At 39.9% G+C, this 19,420-nt stretch overlaps 1 protein-coding gene across 1 annotated transcript in view; it reads left to right on the top strand.

Annotated features, from left to right (window-relative positions):
- The window catches only part of grid2 (glutamate receptor, ionotropic, delta 2), a gene marked incomplete at both ends in the record, with an annotated part of 512,472 nt that overhangs the window by 430,871 nt on the left and 62,181 nt on the right, over window positions 1–19,420 (top strand). Inside the window, 2 exons of the mRNA XM_080467951.1 lie at window positions 7,864–8,002; window positions 14,932–15,127. Of these exons, the coding sequence (XP_080324077.1) occupies window positions 7,864–8,002; window positions 14,932–15,127 (335 nt within the window). The remainder of the gene's footprint in view (window positions 1–7,863; window positions 8,003–14,931; window positions 15,128–19,420) is intronic.

Raw genomic sequence — 19,420 nt, 5'->3', positions numbered from 1 at the left:
TTTTGATGGGCTGTTGTGGTGCTTTGATAATGAAAGAATACACACACACACACACACACACACACACACACACACACACACACACACATATATATATATATATTTATTTTTTTATTTTGTTTTTAATAAGGTGTTTGATGTTTGAAGAGCCTCATCTATTTGAGAGTTTGAGAGACTCCAGACATCATTACTTTGTTTAAAGCCTTAAAACTGAAATAAAAAAACAAAAACATCTCCACTCAATTACCTGAAATGCTGTCCTGGGTATTTCTTTAAACTGGAAGATAGTCAAATTTTATTGTGTGAGATTAAGTGGACTAAATATTGACTTAGCTAAGAGTATAACTTTAATGCAAACAGAGAAATTAATGATCTTTATTTCTCTGTTTACCATCATGTAGGTCTCTATTGTCTGACAGTACAAAGACAAACGTGAGTTCAACAATGCCTTAAGTGGGTCTTAGGCCTCATTTAAAAATCAACTATCAACTGAAAATGATCGCCGTATGCACAGAAATGCCACAAATACTGAAAACCGTGTGCTTTTCATGTTGGGCCACTCTTAGGTGCAGTGTTTCTGTCACACAACACCCACACATGCATGCAGAGAACAGGATGCTGTGAACAATCAAACTCCTTTACACAGTTTCTCTTCAAGGTGTAAGTCCACTCAGTATCTGTTGTATTAACGTTAAAATAAAAAAAGTGTCCCCACATGTGATTCAAGTGATTGTTTAGAAAATGTAGACTTTATTGGTGAAGCAAAGTGAAGTTAAAAAGAGTTATCTGTCCAAAAAGACATGCACCATGGGCCCCCTCAGCTCCCCCTGAGCACCACGCCGTGTGACTGCTCACCAGTGGTTCAACTCCGTAAGAAGGATGTAAGTTTTTGGAAACTTACATTTTCAGGGACTCCAGAAGCCCTTGTCGAGTAGAAGAAAAGCTGTTTTCACTTGAAAATGTGAAAACAGTGCCTCATTCCACTGACTTTTAAATCAGTTCATGTAGTAGGGTTAAGGGTTACACGAGTGTCAACCGGAAAAGAAGATTAATCTTTCTTTGACGCTTGCTTTATCGTGTGAAGGTGAGGCAGAGTTGGAGTTGCTCTCCGACGGTGATGAGCTGCTGACCTATCAGAGGGCTGGCTCCCTTCGAAAGGGGCAGGCGATCGCAATAATTCACACGTGCGTGCATCTACAAATCACCTAAGAACCAGGATTGCTTGTTTTTAAAACTCTACCGTAGTTTACATACGCATATCTAAACTGTTTTTCTTTTCTTTTCTTTTTTTTGCTGCAAGGCAAAATTACAAACCACCACACTGACTCTTTGAGATGCCTTCCCATGGCATCTCCAGCAGTGAAAGTTTCATAGAACTATTTATAAGAACTCCCTGTTCTAATCTTTAGCCAAGATATCGTTCACCTCGTCACTTTTCAGCTGTGAGAAAGTGAAAATTGTCCAAATGATAGTAAGAAGGAAAAAAAAGCAACCCTCTTACATCATTCCGTGGTAGGATTGCAAGTCTTTCCAACTGGGAGCTGACATCAGCTCAACATATTCTTGCTCTTCTTTACTTGTTTAAAAAGCTCTAATGAACTGCTCTACTCCCCTTTCATCCAAGAATATCGGGAGAGTGACACTGTATCTTTGAAGTGAAGCCTCAAAAGGGTCTGCAGCAGGAATGTAGATTTCTGAAAAAATGAAGGCACTTTTGATAGAAGTGAATTTTTCAGAATTGTGGACAGAGAAGGTTCCATTCCTCACTTTCTGAAGCAGTTGAAAGAGGCGGAAGGACCGACTCTTCAAGAATACTCCTGCGCGTGTTGTTAAAGAGCTTCGCCTCTCGTCTTGACGTCTCCGGCATCTCTCGCTGCACTTTAGACCAATAAACTTTTGAGTGATGGAGCTTGTTTATGCTGGCAGCATGCGATAAGGATCGGATAAGGCATTGTCCATCAAGTAGAAACAGAGCTTGTTCTTATCTGCCCTGCATCTTTCTTTAAGCAGTTGATCCCCATTATTTTGTTTGCCCTAAATTGCTGATGTTTACCAGACAAAGACGTTGAACCTCTTCAATATCTAGTTTTACTTGCTCTTCACCCTAATGTAGAGTAAAATTTCACTGTGCAGGACTTTACAAAATGTCTTCACATTGCACATCAAACCTATGTAGGATTATATACACAATATTTAATGCCACAGTATTCTCTGTATTGATTTTGTAAAAAAAAAAGAAATGTTGACAGTATTTTCACAAAATACTTAGATGATTATAAAGGTTATTATTAGATTAAAAGATAAGATAGATGTTCAAAATCATTGTAGTCTTACTATGTATTACTATATATTACAGCCGTCAACATACAGTCAGTATGGAAAGTATTCAGATCCCTTACATTTTTCACTCTTTGTTGTATTGCAGCCATTTGCTAAAATCAATTGTTCTTTTTTCCCCCTCAATACACGGAAGGCAACCCATTGACTTGAAAATAGAATTGTAAACATTTTTGCAGATTTAAAATAAATAAATAAATAAAAAAACGGGAATATTACATGACCATATGTATTTCGATCTTTTGTTGTTACACATGTAACTCAGGCGCTGTCCATTTCTTCTGATCATCCTCAAGTTGGTTCTACATCTTCACTGGAGTCCAGCTGTGTTTGATTATTTTGATTGGACTCGATTAGAAAAGGCACAGACCTGTCTGTATAAGACCTTAAAGCTCACAGTGCATGTCGGAGCAAATGAGAATTATGGGATTGAAGTTAAATGCTGGAAAAATTGTGTCAAGGCACAGATCTGGCCAAGGTTACAAAAGAATTTCTGCTCCACTTAATGTTCCTAAGAGCAGAGTGGCCTCCGTAATCCTTAAATGGAAGTCGTTTGGGACGACCAGAACACTTCCTAGAGCTGGCCATCCGGTCAAACTGAGCAGTCGGAGGTGAAGAGCCTTAATCCGTACTTCAGAGGTATTATCGGGGGCTGCAGGAGTAAACCGAAGTACCTGGAGACAACCCATGCATACATAAAGAGATAATCAAAGCAGGAATCTTCTCACTTTGAGGCGGGAGCGCTCACCAATATCGCCAATGCCAAAAATATACTTTAACTCTTGATCTGATTTTATATGAGTATTGAATTTTTCTCAGCTGTACAGTGTAAATACTTTTTATGGCCATTAAAACTTTACGATGCCCTCCTAAGAAAAAGTTTAAGACACCATCTCTTAGAGTTATTTAACATAAATATAATATTAAACATAGTTTATTCTTAATAAAATAAAATAACCAACCAGGTAGCAGCTGATACATAATATCTGATGCACAAAATTAAAAGAAAACTCCAAGTGGACTGGTTTCAAGCACCTCATTGGATTTACTGCACCATCCTCCAGATCAAGGACGTTTTGGCCTCATCATCCCCCTGATTGGTTTGACTTGGAGCGGTCTCATAGATCAGAGAAACTTCAGAAATGAGCAGATGTCTATGTTTATCTGTGTGTGTTTATTTTCACGAGTAGCTTTGCAATGGCCAGTTTTTAACTTCGATAGTGGAGATGTTCGGGGCACAGGAGGACACTGTGATCTGCGATCACCTTCTGTAGGGGCAACAAAACTTGGTTTAGTGGTTCACATAGAATATTTTGATAATAATTTGAATCGATGCTTTCCGATTACACCTGACTGTAAACATAGTGCCTATATAAAATGTTAATGAAGCTGAAGACATATCTCCCTCAGGGATTAATAGTTATTCTATTCTATTCTATTCTATTCTATTCTATTCTGTTCTGTTGCGTTCTGTTGTGTTCTCTTCCGTTCCATGTTTATATCTCTGTTTGATGAATAGATGACCTGCCCACCGTGTACCCTGCCTTTGCCCATAGTCAGCTGGGATAAGCCTGACAGTCTGAGTTGTTGGTTGCTGCCTCTTTAAGAAGAAGCACGCAGCAGGGTCTGAGGTGCACCAGGTAGTGGTCTGACCTGCCCAGAGGGGGGGAGGAGGGGGCAGCCATATGCCTCCTTAATGTTAACATACGGCAGTTTCAGCTTTCTTTCCTCTCTGGGTGAATGTGGTGAGTGTGGATGTCATGGTGACATGGTTAACAACAAATGAGTTTAGCCTGTTTCTTCACTGAAATGTTGCATGAGTTACCTGACTTTGCCATAATACTTCCAATAACAGATGTCCTCATTTTGACTGGAGTCCAGAGAAATAGTGAAATGTTATTTGCTCCCAGCTCCAGGAGAGCAGAGTAGTGAATAGGCAGAGAAGCAAGAGAGACAAGATGTTGAGATTGGGGAGCTATATTGAGGGGACACAATAGGGTGCTTTTGAAGCAGCCTACCTGTGTTCACCAAAAAGCTGCTGCGAGGTCTCAATGTCTCCTCTTGAATCTATAAGTATACACACATGCAAATGGAGCCACATGCACGCTCTTAGCCTTTGAAAGAAGTTTTTTAGGATGTCAAGCAGTGGTAGAAAGCTTGAAAGGTGCTTCTTGAAAGAGTGCTTTAAGAAGAGAAGTTTTATTATTCGAACACCTACATATAGGAAAAAACCATACAGTATATATTTATTCGGGAAAATAAGTCCAAATATTCTGACATAGTGTAACCTAAGAAATGTTGAATCTGCATTTGAGTCTGAAGAAACCCATCACATATTACTTCAAGCAAACACTGCACTATCCCTGTGCGAGTGATTGTGGTGATTGTACACTACACTTCTATCGGATGAATTAATAATTAATCACACACTTAACACTTCCATGCTGTCATTTATGGTTGCTGACAGTTGAAAAAGCCCATATGGGTATTTTCAGCCTGTTCACATTCGCATGACATTTGACCTAATTACTTGAAGCGTTTGCTGAGAGCTGCATTGCTCCTAAATGCTGACATCTGCTCACGTATTTCTCCCCGTATCAACAATGGTGGAAGCATATGCTTTATTTGTACACTGTCAGTATGAGCGTGTTATGTGTACAATCATTTACATAGTTCAAAATAACTTGATAACTCAAGTCAAGAATGGGTACGTGTGCTGACTTTTACAGTGCTTCAAGGGGAGGGCATTTACTTTCCTGTAAGTACCAACATGTTTCCAATAGCAGTGATATCAATGTTAAAGAGTGCCGAAATTTTCAGCCAAGGAGCAAATATTAGGCATAATTCCAATCATGAAAAAGCAAGAGCAAAAGCAAGGCTGGTGTCAAATTGCGAGTATTTGATGCTGCTTGGGAATACTATTAAAACTATGTTTTTGTTTCGTTTTTCTAATTATTGAAATGTCTTGTTTCATCCATTCGTTCATCCTTTTTTTTTTATTCCACTTTGTCCATCTCAGTGTCATGGGGAGCTGGAATCACTTAGAAACATTCACTCACATTCACACTTATGGGAAGTGAGCGATTACCTTTACACTGGGAGAACACAGTCGTCAACATTAGTTTACAAAGCTGCTCCATCAAAGGTATTTCAGAATATTGTATCTCTGCCCCCACAAATTCAACTTATCTTTAAAAAATGTATATAAATGAAAGAAAAAGAAACTGATGATCACTTTTCCACCTGAACTGGTTTGTTTCATTGAGCGTAAAGTTTTCTAAAGATCAAATGTGTGAACAACTTCAGCACATCAACCTCTTTCTTTCACTCTCAGATTCACATATAAAACAAAATGACCTTTTCTGAAAGTCTGATGTAAGTCATTTTATTTTAACAGTGAGATGGCATAAAGAATAAAAACCAAATTCTGCCCATCTTAAAAAGTCAGTACGTCTGAAGTCAGCAGAGCTTCTTCCTTGGCTGGAATACATATTTTATAAAAATCACTTGTGCAGCCAGAAATCAACATGGAAAATGGTTCAGAGACTTGATAATAGTAATTCCTCTTTTCTCTTTCTTTATTTTTTACTGACTCAATCTTTTATATCCATTGCGGCTATGAAACAGAAATTTGCAAGGTGGTATGACTCACAAAGGTCATGTTTTAGAAGCTATTGAAGTCCGAGATACCGCATTCAGTTTTTGGCATAAATTTGTGACATTTTTTGGCAGGCGGCATTATGGGGAAAAAAAAACATCTTTGCCTGCTGGGTTGCATTCATCCACGGAAAATAGTCGGCTCAATTTCCCACTGGCAAATCCACAGTAATTTCTCATGAATAGTCAACTGTTTGAACTTCTGACAAAAAAAACATTATTTACATATTTATTATATTTTGATTCATAACACTTTTCTGATAGGATTGCTTTGACTGAAAGCTTGTACAGTGATACACTGGCACGTATCCTCAATCGATCCACCTGATTGAGTAAATAGTAGAGGAGATTTATTTAAAAAAAAAAAAAAAAGGAAACCATAAACTCTTTTATGTGTGACTGCAGAAAATAGGAAATTAAACCTCATCAAATGTCAAACACATGCAGCAGAATGTAATACCATCCTTGCCCAAGGATTATTTGAACTGAATATAAAGTACAGTACTACACATTATAGTGCCTTCAGGCCTGTGGTAAAACCTGGTGTCAACAGAAAATGTATTGCCAAAGACTGATACAGAAATCCCAGAGAGAGAGAGAGAGAGAGAGAGAGAGAGAGAGAGAGAGAGAGATAACAAATTCAAATTAAATCAAATGCTATAAGCGTGCAGTGCAGAAAAAGGCCTGAAAGGAAGATGGGTAAAAGCCTGAACACAGTGAAGAAAGAAAAGGCGAGGAGATAAAGGGAACATGAGATTATGTGGGTGTCACGTATATTCCGGAGTCCCGGCTGGAGAAAGTGGGAGAGAGGGGAGTGTTGGTCAGTCTCAGTCGACAGCAGTGATCCCAAGCTATGTGGATGAATGAGGTTCAATTTCTAACCGCCTTCACTAAAGGCAGTGAGGCAGTGATACTCAGTCGCTAATGTGCAGATCAGTGCACGAGTATGTGTGTTCGTCTTGCATGACTGGCCAATATTTTTTTTAACGGCGGAATCGCTTCAAACGATTATCCCACAAACTATTTGACAAAAATAGAAAGGCCAAAGATGAAGGTGCTCTGTTGTTTCACCCTGGTCGGTGCAATAAAAATAGATGTAGTTTTCGAGGAGCAGGGTTCGGAATGACAATCTTTTTCTCTCGTAAAACTGAGCCGCTTTACTTTTTACTGTTGCACAGTTAGATTTCAGCGGACAAGACCAGATTATAATTTTTTTTTTTTAATCACACAAGACAGTGATATAGAGATTTTATGTCTGAAGATGGACAAAACACTTTTCATTCTAATTAGCTTTGGGATCAGTGTAATGGGATGGCCCGGCATCCATTAACACAGTGTGTTCACGTTCACCATACTCGCTCATAATGTAGTGCAGCTATAAAGCACCTTCCATTTCTTCACACTTCTGCTTTCAGTTTTTCGCATGACGCCTGTGTACAGAGATATTGCCTGAGAATAAAAGGTGATGTGCACAGATTAGTTTTAATCTATCATACAATGTGTTCCCTAACAGATATACATTTTCATATCTCAAATATGTGTTTTGTTGCGTTTTGTTTTTGTGGCTTTCCAGAAAAAGCTTTGATCCAGGTCTCCACAGTTTCTCGCACTGTGTTCTGCCAAGTAAAGATCAAATCCATGCCTTAAGTATCAGATCAGATCCTGTTAATCCAAACATAATCTTTCAGGATGTGCCTTGTTGCTTCGACAGCTTTTTTCTCCTGCAGCAAAGAGGTGCTCGAGTGTGTAAATGTGGCACCTTGTCTCCCGTTACAAATTAAATTGTTCAATTACTTTCTTTCTTTCTTTCTTTCTTTCTTTCTTTCTTTCTTTCTTTCTTTCTTTCTTTCTTTCTTTCTTTCTTTCCAGGTGGAGAGGTTCCCTATACCACCCTCGCCACAAGGATGATGATGGGTGTTTGGTGGATGTTCGCACTAATTGTCATCTCCTCATACACGGCCAATCTTGCAGCTTTTCTCACCATCTCGCGCATTGAAAACTCCATACAGTAAGTATTTGATTTATGTCTTTGACTTACGTTCATGGTAATTTCAAAATGGAACTTCAAAATATATCTATATATTTTTTTCAACTTTTCTTTTCAAAAGAAATTAATTGAACAACATTACAGTGATAAGAATGTAGAACCTCCTATTTCTGACCTCCAATAAACAATATAAATAATGTTTAGGGAGAGTTGTAAGGTACACATCACGCATGAAGCAAAGAAAGACAAGACGAGGGCAAGAATGTGTGTATTTATGCATTTTGTACACACACACACACACACACACACACGTTCACGAATCATTGTGTACTTGTGTGTTCCTGACAAATTGCTTGTAACATGCAGAGACACACTGCAGTCTCCCTCAGTGTGCTTGATTGTTGCTTGGAGTGAAAATCCACTTTAGCAGACAGGGGTAATGCATAAGAGGCAGCACACACACACACACACATGCACACACACACACAATTACTTTCCTATTCTTTCTTTCCCTGTCTCAATCCTTTCCGACCTTCTCCTTCTTCAGTCCCATCGTAAGATAGTAATTTCCTGTCTGGCTTTCATCTATATATGTGTGTGTGTGTGTGTGTGTGTGTGTGTGTGTGTGTGTGTGTGTGTGTGTGTGTGTGTGTGTGTGTGTGTGTGTGTGTGTGTGTGTGTGTGTGTGTGTGTGTGTGTGTGTGTCTGTCTGTCTGTCTGTCTGTCTGTCTGTCTGCACTGATGAATGGAGGCAGGATAACAACAAAAGAAAGAGAGGAAAGGAAAAACATGTAAGAAAGTGTAAGCATGTTCCATTCAGGTATCAAGATAAGTTGTGAAGCCTTCCACAATCTTTTTTCAAAATCTCTCTCTCTCTCTCCCTCCCCACACACACACACAGACACACACACACACACACACACACACACACACACACACACACACACACACACACACACACACACACACACACACACACACAGTGTTTATCCCGAAGCTCCATGGCGTTTGTTTATCTATCCTTGTGATAGTATGATAGTATGTTGGCCTCCTTCTCTCCTGGTGGCACCAGGAAACGCTCATCTCTCACTGGACTAATCAGCTTGCTGAAGCATCCGCTTTGCCCGGCAGTGCCACATTTAATTGTGCTTGGCTTTGGAATGAACAACATTTAGTTCTTAAAATCTCATCACTATTTGTCTCTTAAGTTGCTTCCGTTCATTTCTCATTTCTCTGTCACTTTGCTTTTCGTACATCCGGTCTTTGGCATCTTTTGGCTTTTACTTTGGTCTCTCATTTCCTTACGCTGTCTATGATTTGCTGGTTTGCCTCACCCCCAATATTCCTGTCCCATCTCCAAGACAGTACATACATCTTTATTCCTTGTCTTCACCAACTTGTTTTTTTTTTTTTTTTCTCCCACTTAAATTTGCTGTCACTAATGAGTGCCTCTCAGTTTGCGGCCTCATTCTGCATCTATTGAGCTAATTAAGGATTTCCATAAATTTTAATGCATTATCTTTAATGTGTTGACTCTTCTGGGGTCATTAGTGCTGTAATAGCCACCTAAATAGCAGCGCCCGCATGGCTTTAGGCCCCCAAAGATGGGTCATGGAACGAGCTGGGAGAGGGAATGCGTCTAAAATAAGCTGCGAGTAATTGTAACACGTTGCAAAGCTTCAATAGCTAGATGGAATAAACATAGCCGTGTGGAAGTTGTGATGCTGCGATTATGCAGTTTTTATCTGTTAATACTTCATTAACAAATTTGCACAGATGGAACAAGACTGGGTGTACTTCTGTGATTGAGTTAGTTTGTATGGAAAAGAGGAAGGAAGGAAGCAAAAGCAAAAGCGGGGGGGGGGGGGTAAAGGAGGTGAGGACCAGGGGAAGGATGCAGGCGTTGCTCTTCCCCGCGTCTCCCAGCAGGACAGACCGGGTTTTTAAGTATTAATGCCCTTGTTTCATCCTGAAAATGAAATAACAAGTGTGCATTCAGAACCCTCTCTGGACTATTTCACGCTTGGATGTTTTCCCTCAATTTCGGTGTGAATCCTTTCGTAAAACTGTGAGGGGTGGCGGGGAAGTGCAGCAAGGAGACGGCGTGAGTGCAGAGTGCAAAGGGAGACAGAAGAAGGAATAAATATGATAAAGTGGGAATAAAGTGAGCAAATACGTGGGAGAAAAGACGAGACAAGTCTGGGAGAAAAAGGAGAAGAAGAGCCGGGCGATAGGCAAGGGAACAAATAGTTGAAGAAAAAAGAATTGGAAAGCTTGGAGGACGGACAAAAAGAATTTGGGTTGTTAAGAAGAGCGAGAGTGACAACATGTATTTTGAGGGCTGAAAGGTGATATGGAAGGACGGCGTCTGTTGAGAGAGGGAAAAGATGGAGTAGAAGAATGTGAAGACTGAAAGATAGATGCGGTGTTTGAAGATAAAAAAAGCTTCCCGCGCCAACCTCGTGCAGCAGATGTCACATTCTATGGTTGATATATAATAGTCGATAAAGTCAATCAGGTTTTTTTTATGCCCCCCCCCCCCTCCACCCTCTTGTTTGAGAGTGTGCGTTGCATCACAGTGGTCAGCAGAGTGATTTAAGTGGCAGCAGCTCATTTGATTGTGTAAAACCTTGTGAAAGCCTTTGAAGGGCTCGTGAAGTGGAGATTAACCGTCACGTCATCAGTTTAGTTTGCCAGTGGTGGGAGGAGGAAACAGCTGAAATGGCTCTGCCTGGTGCCGTCACATTCTCATAATAATGTGAGACAACGGGTCACTATTCGCAAACTGTTGTAGCCGCTCTCTCTTGACAAAAAAAATATTGCGTGTGGTGGGAATAAGCATCTTACTAGCAGCCATCAATAAATATCATTTATGGCCTAAAGATCAACCATGGGCAGTTTAGTCTCAGATGAACAGTGTGTGGGATGTGTGTAAGTTCAGAGGGGATCACTCCTGATGCAGAATGGGGGAAAGCTCATCGACACTAACGTTTCAAAATACATTTTGGCTGTTCGTCTGTTGGTGAAGTAGCTTTAGTCACTACCAATGGAAGATAATGTTCTATTCTTAAACAGCACACATTGCTCGAAGGGGAAGGCGCAGGTTTGTCATGATGTTTGCAGTAACGTGGAGGCATTCAAAACTTCAAGCCCAGGAAAGCCAGCTTGATATTAAATGACTGATGACAAGTTGTGGTGGACTTTTGTATTGTCTTGAACTTTTCAGCATTATCGTGCATCACTTGAGATATGTGATCACTGTCGTGTCTTTTATTGAAAAATTCGAGACCTTGTACGTCTTAACATGAGAAACAAAAGCCAACTCTCTATAAGCAACAGTAATTAAATAATGTCAAATTTAATGGTCTTGTTTTGTATTTCTGATGCTTATTTTCACTGTCTCTATGACAAATAAATGTTAATATAAATAAGAGGCTTTCCTAACTGCAGAAAGAAAAGATGTTGAGCCTTCGCCGATTCATCACCCGGTCTCAATGTCAGCATGTCTGAGTGTCTCTGGGCAAGACACTGAACCACGAGTTTTTCCTCATGTTGTGTGAGCACCTTGCATGGCAGCCATCACCGTCTGCGTTTGCGTGTGCTTGTGGTTGTGCGCATGCGTGTATTCGTGCGCGAGTGAGCGCGTGCGTCCGTGTGTTGAAGTAGATGAACGTGACAGAGCATGCACACCACTGGGGAACCCCGAGGATACTTTTCACCTTGTGTCAAGAGTTCTAACCACTATGATGCTTTTTCAAAAATCTATAAACACTGAAATTACTAAACAGGTTGAATGTCCCGAGTGAAGATCTTGTTGCATATCGTGTCTATTGGTGATACCTGAGAAACCCATAGAAATTCAGGCAATATCAACTAAACGAAATCGACTTTGTCCAAGGTCCTCTTAAAGGTCACACGTTTGTCTTTTTTTGTGTTGTAAGGCCACATTTCCTGAAAGCATTTTATTATCGATACTTTTTTACCGAATATGACCAGATGACCAACTGTGCAGAAACAAATCAGGAAGGCTTATTCGAACAGATTCTCTGATTAATATGCAGACGGTCTTTCACTCCAGTTTTTGATCTTTTCTGTTATCCTCTCACACTCTTTTGCCAATTATCTCTAAACACACGCACGCACGCACGCACGCACACACACACACACACACACACACACACACACACACAGACAAACAAAGACTATTTGTCACCAGATACATTCAGCTGCTGTTCACTCCATTTACTTGCTCATTGAGCTGCTTAGGGGGAATATAATTGGTTGCAAAATGAGCTAGCATACACAGGGCAGAAACTGCAATGTGCAGTGAGCACACACACACACACACACACACACACACACACACACACACACACACACACACACACGCACGCACACACCCCAACATACAATTTATCTGAAACTCTCACAAATAGACAATTAAAGACAACATTTATATTTTTATACTTCAATAAGGCAACGTACAAACAAAACACCTTCTAGAGAGAATCTATGTACGGTAGGTGTTTTTGTTAGAATCCACAATTTCAATTGAGTTTGATCAAAATGGATTCATCCCTTGTTATTGTCGTTTTCCCAAACACACACACACACACGCACACACACACACACACACACACACACACATTAGAGGTGTCATGGAGGGTAAACTTATAAGGGAATGAAATCAGTTTGGCATCTTATTTAAAAAATTTGACTTAGTCCCATTTACAAAATGTTTCTTTTGCTTATTTTCATGCTTTGTTAAGTTCATTTGAAGCATTTAGATATTCAGATATCCACATTTTGACTTTCTCTCTGGATTCCATTTTCTCTCTTTTTCTTTTTCTTCTTCTTCTTCTTGTTCTCTTTCTGTATCTCTCTCTCTCTCTCTCTCTCTCTCTCCCTCTCTCTCTCTCGCCCTCTCGCCCTCGCCCTCTCCCACTATATGCACGACTGGAGATCAAGGTTGGAGTTACTACCCACTGATTCAATTCACAAAGTGCAAGTCTTGGTCAGTGTGCTGACAGGCCTTCATATCCATGAGGGAATTGCTCAGAGGGAAGATTATTAAGGCCAAAGATTAATTGACGGCAATAAAAGATTCATGTTCACAGCAAAGTTCATTAAAATCTTCAAAGGTTTTTTTTTTTTTGTGTCTAGAATGCGTAGGAGAAATAGCTGAGGCATGGAGGAACCAAAGGGGTAGCAATAAAAAAAAAAAAAAAAACACTGATATTCCACACGTGTCTGCTTCTGCGTGAAAAAGCCTTGTAATGATGCAAACAACACCTACTTAAGTTTGCGCCCACTGTTAAATCTAGTCCGTGGGCGTACTGTATTACAACTGAATTAATGAAATAAGATGCTACGCGCTTTACTACTTTACTCATCATTAAACTGAACATGTTTATTGGTTTTCTGGGCACATTCTGGTGCCCAAATTTCTGTCTCTCAAATTCCTGGGTGGTATGGAGCGACCGTTTAACAGACAAACACTAATTAGTTCCTGTAATGGTTCTGCATTACATTTCTCAGCGGCCAAAGTCTTTGAAAGACAACCCAGGCTCTGTTGCATGATAATTACCAATGGCTTGTGTTTTACCCGAGAGGTGGCAATTTATGGGTGAAATAACAGAATAAGAGAGAAAGAAAAAGGGGGAAAAAAAATACAAGAATGAATGACTGGGAGTTTTTTTTTTTTCCTCTTAATTTTCAATTCTTGTGGCCGGCTGGTTTAGTTTCAGATGTCAACAATGTGTAGTTAGCCAAACCTTCTTATTAGGAACTCTGAAGAGGGTGAGAGCTGCTGTCTAAAATGTTTTCCACCCTCATTTTTCTCCCACTTGTTTGTCAGGGCCAATTAGTATCTCTCTCCCCCCCCCCCCCCCCCCCCCCCCTTTTTTTGCTTCATGTCAATTATATGTTGCTGCCAACTCCATTCTCCGCCCATAGACCGTGCAGGTCCAAGTCATTCATTCATGAGGAGGAGATTGTGGGAACCACTGTACAGCTGGCCTCTCCATTTATACTCCATGTGCACCATCCAAAACTCCTCATTCCCAGATCTGGACAGCTATCACTGCATGTTAACAAGACAATAATCAAGTGTTGATCATTCAACATGCCCAACACAGCAACTTGCCAGGATAAGAGTGCAGATCAAGATTCAGTCTGGAAAGTCAATGCAAAGTGTTTTGTTTTTTGTTTTTTTCTCTTTTTTATTGTGAAACAGGTTTATTTAGTGGTTTCAGTATATACACTTGATGTGGACTTTCTCATAGTTTAACTCGTCTATTGTCTCTTTATTTCTTTCCTAAAAAAATGACTACTCCCACTAAAACTGACTAGAAATGTTCCTTTTTGTATCCACAATGTACAGGTGAGCTCTGCCACTTCATATCTGTTGGAGTCATAAACGAATAACATGGTCTAATAAATTTAACTGACAACTATTGAATAAAACATTTGGCATCCCACCCGTCGTTGTGAAAACAAATGCTTCCCTCAGAAGAAAACTGCAGTCAAGCTCGACTTTGGCAATGTCAGTTAATTTCATTGAGCAGAAAGCACTGTATTGACATTTTGAAAGGTTGTTAACTGAAAAAAAAAATAAACCTTATATGAAAGAACATCATTAGCCCATCTGGTGAGGTAGCACATCACCCACTAATATGCAATGTGAGCTGAGATTAAACCGCCGTCAGGCAAGTTAGTCTTACCCCACTGATGATGTGTTTCTGCAATGATAATCCTGCTCATAAGGAAAAAAAGAAAATCAGGAATCAGTTTGCGCTGCAGCTGAATTCCGTGTCACCACAATCACACCACGGGATGAACAGGAGCTACTCTAATGTGAAGCAGACTGTTCAGGCAGAGTCTGCCTGCTGCTTTTTAAAAGGCATGGATGAAAACACACTTGTGTATGACTGCCTCGTGTTTCTCTCCAGATCTCTGCAGGACTTATCCAAGCAGACAGAGTTGCCGTACGGCACCGTGTTGGACTCCGCTGTGTACGACCAGGTGCGCTCCAAGGCTATGAACCCCTTCGAGAGAGATCCCATGTACTCCCAGATGTGGCGGATGATTAATCGCACCGGAGGAGGAGATAATAATGTCGAGGAGTCGAAGGAAGGCATTCGCAAGGTAAGTTCTTAATTAGTTGTCATTTTAAAAGGAAAGGATTTTTGACACGTGTGAAATTACTGCGGTTAGTTAAGCAAACACTAATACGGGCTCCTGCGAATGAATGGGCACAGGTAACCAACATCAAAACGAGTTTTCTTCATTGAGTGTCAGCGCACGTGCAGTTTACTTTTTCACAGACAAAAATTCTTACATAGCACAATTAAGTATTTGCATAAATAATATTAATATGGTTTTATTACGTTGCATAAAGTGTGCTGAATGACATGCTCATATAAACTGATTGCGCTTCCGGCTTGCGTCAGTTTTATGCGTGATCAACTAAGACTCATGCAACTCTTCTGAAGCTTAAGCTGATTTGCAGCTTCTTATCTTTAGATATATTTAAAACATGAACAATCATAAACAACAAAAATGTTTTCAGGAAATGTAACCACTACAATAGCCTATTGGCATGAAAACTCAATATTAGATATTCATGACCAAATATGCAAAATTGAAAGTGTTTGTACATCTCTGAGACACGTCTCGTAGTGCATCCTGTAAGTAGATCACGTCAACTTCATCGTTTATGTTTGTACAATATCAAGTCTTTTTGCTTAAGCAGAAAGCTTCAGGCCGACTGGGGTAAACTTCTGTTTAGGAAAAATGGACATCTGGTTCATCGTCTCACATCACCGTTTACACTTTCCATGGTAATAATTGAATTCCTGGCGATGACAGTCCTCGCTCATTTGCTCACTTAGTGATGCATTAGTATCTTTATATTTCAAACTAAAAAAAACGACACGACTTCACCAGCATAACGAATGTTTTCATGCTCATTTGCTTGTGGGAGCTTCTTTTGTCTTTCCTACAAAGAGGAAGCCTAAATCTTCTCAAGATTAGATATGGGAGTGTTGTAATTACTGGGATTGTGTCGGGATATTTCATTCTAAATGATGTTCGGTGTTTTCATCTTGAATAGCATTTCTTCTTCTTGCAAGAGACTCCAGAAGATTTCAGAATAAAGAGTCCATGTCCCTATATGACATCCTCTGTCACATCAAGGTACATTAACATATTAAAATAAGGAGTTTACTAATACCATTTCTAGTAGATCTTCATTATTATTTCTTACTGTCTGCAATACACATAAGGAATTAAATATGCAGACTGTAAAAAGTACAGTACATCATAACTGTACACAGACAAATCCCTGTTTTGATACACTGCTCATGCTGCAGGGTCGTCTGTGTTGACGGGATAAATCTATGTAAACGATCTTAATGATACACAGATAACGTTCGCATGGCTAAGTACTTAATTCCCTCAATGATTACTCGGAATCATAAATACCTGACTGTTGCATCTCATTTGCACACATACCCCTTTCTGTTTGCACTGCGTTTCTCTCTTCCAGAGGGTCTCCCATCATCCTTTCCCTCTCCAGAATATATTAGACTTGAACCACAGCCAGCATTGGAAGTTATGGGAGGAGTGATTAAAGTGGCGGGTGGTGATTCAAAATTTATGGGATAAATGCGGCACATAACAGCGTATAAGAATGCAACCATCAAAAAAAAATTGGCAATGGCTTTTTTTTGTGCCTGTATAGCTAATCTGTAGTATCTCCAGAATCATGAATAAGTGAGCATTTTATTAGTAAACATTGCGAAAGAAGATGCATTTATCATCCTGAGTAGCTACTTCAGAACCGCAGTTTGAGAAAACTTGGTAGCCTTATTAGCTTTGATAAGAGGGAAGCTTGTGTTTTTTTTGTTTTTTTTTTTACAAATGTTTTAGTTTTTTTTCTTTGCATTGGCTTTTTGCCAATTTGATCCGCATGATCAAACGTCATCCTGGATTTGGTCAAATTTCCTATCTGAAGAGCGGGAATGCAGGGAGTTGAATATAAATGTAATTGTCACTCATCAAGCAAAGAGGTTATTTCCATGCATGCTTGCTCACGTTTGGTAAATAAGTCAAGTAATGTGTAAGTTTAATTTTACAGAGCCTATATGACTCCTATCAGTCAAATGAAGGATTTATCTTGGTCATTATCAGTCTCGATCATTCACAGCTGTATCTCCACCTACTTATATATTGGGGAATAAAGTGAGATTTATGTTGTACTTTACTGGTTCTGTTGTCACTTTTGTGACTTTGATTGAAGCGATGTAGGGAAACAAATTACGAAATGTTAGTTTGTGAACTTAATCCAGCCAGTTTTCCTTTTCTTTACTATTCATTTGTGTTGTTAATTTACATTTATAGGTTACATTTAGATCACAAGATATTCAAAAGGCAAGTCTGTAATAATTCCTGACATGTTACCATGGAGATGAGTTGAGTTATCATCCACTATGGATCGCCCTCTTCTCCTAATTGTAATCAAAGATCAACCATAGCACATTTCTGATGTTCAAACGTGTACGTTCCCTTATTTGATGAGTGGTGAAAAGGTGAAAATTGGCACGACAAGCACATGTGTGTAGGACCGATAACAACCAACCGTGGTCACTATCAGGGGCTGACACCATTTGCAATGCGTAAGCCAGGTCATTATCATAGAAAAACATGGAACAGAAAAGCTAATTCCCCAACAGATCAAACTGCAGCACGGACCATCCAGACTGCACCATGATGTAGCGTCACAGCATGATGCGAGGTTAGCAGGGTGGTTTCATATCATCTACTAACACTGTGGATGTTTGATACCTGGAAAATAGCGGGTCACAGCGGAGGCTCTCACCAGTGAGGTCAACAAGACCAAAGTCTTTGCTGTTTTCCACTGATAGGCTATAGAAGGTTATGGGCAAAGTCAGTTACACCTTGTTTGTGTATCAGTATACCACAGGGAGCGCGCACACTCTAAAGTGAGACTGCGGTATCCCTGCAACAGTGATATCTGAGGGAACAGCTCCCTGTGACTGCATGCTTTCAGTGGGTGCGAGGACAGAGACACTGCTAGGTATAAGGCTGCACCAGGAGAGAAGATGATCTGGTGAGAAATACATTTGAAGAGTGAAAATGGGTGAAGTTCTGACATTTAAAAAGGTGTCTTTGTCTAATATCAGAGACTTTTGTTTGCAGGTCCTGGTGTACACAAGTAAGTTAGCAAACTCCTGTGTAAATGAGATGACTCATTTTGAACTTTCAACGATAGAACTAGGGAGACAGCAAGCAAGCCACAAAAAAAAAAAAAAAAAAAGAGGTTTTTCTACAGCTACAATTCCTTAAGTGTGTTGAAGTGGCTGGTATATATTTCCAGGAGTAGTCCTTCTGGGTGAATGATTCTTTAATTAGCAACTGAGAGTGAATACTCTTTGATTAGTAAGTCGTATGACAAAGGGTAGCAGATTCGAAGGAGTTGGAAGATGCTGGATTGAAGGAGTTTGAGAGAGGAGCCGGTTTTTATGGATCAATTCTGTATGACTGAGGTGACACCTCCAGAGCAGCAGCGAGCACAGCAGCATTGAGCTCAAACTCCAGGAAGAGGCACTTATTCTTCTCTGAATGCGTCACACTTGATTTCATGTTTTTTTTTTGTTTTTTTTTATTCTCTTACATTATTCTTTTTTACTTCACACAGTCTTCTTTTTTTTTCTCTTTCTGTTTTTCGCTCCACCTTCATTTCTCTTTTCAGTTTTGCCGTGTGTCCTTCGTCATCTAGCTTGTGTTAAAGGCTCCAGGGTGCACTCCAGTGGTTTACAACTCCAGTTAACTGCACAAACTCCAGTTTTCTGTGGACTGCAGTGACACTGACTCTGATAGTTACTCTGATAATTGTTTGACTCCCCAGTGAATCTCAAATTATGCTATTTAACAAATCCTGATGACAGTACTTGAATGTAATTTAAAAATAATTTCTGATGCAGGTGCATGTGATGGTCAACCTGTTAAGATCCCCTCTCACACTCACGAGTAATTTATCAGGGTATGAGTGAACATTATCTTAAATAGCATTTTCAAGCTGGACGACATGATGTTATTAGGAGACACCCGTGAGTCAGTCAGACTCAGACTTTTTTTGTTCTCTGTCTGTTTGATTTACTTAGAAGTATTTGTCTTCGTCAATCCAGTTCTTTTGCTGTGTTTGATTCCTGTGAGGTTAAGCACTTGATATATTTCCCCCCTCAGTGTCATACTCTCTATCTTCCCCCTCTCTCTGTGTCCTTTTTTCCTGAAGCAGCTTTCTCTCCCACCCACCCACCCCACACCCCCCCACCCCCCCCCCCTCCCCTTTCATAATAAACCTCTTACTGCTCTCTGTCACCGTTGTCTCCTGTGCACTATGGATTTTCTCCTTTT

This window comes from Lipophrys pholis, assembly GCF_963383615.2.
Source record: "Lipophrys pholis genome assembly, chromosome: 7".
Classification (NCBI taxonomy): domain Eukaryota; kingdom Metazoa; phylum Chordata; class Actinopteri; order Blenniiformes; family Blenniidae; genus Lipophrys; species Lipophrys pholis.
The sequence above is the reverse complement of the archived record's forward strand: the minus strand, read 5'-3'. Positions and strand labels throughout refer to the sequence as shown.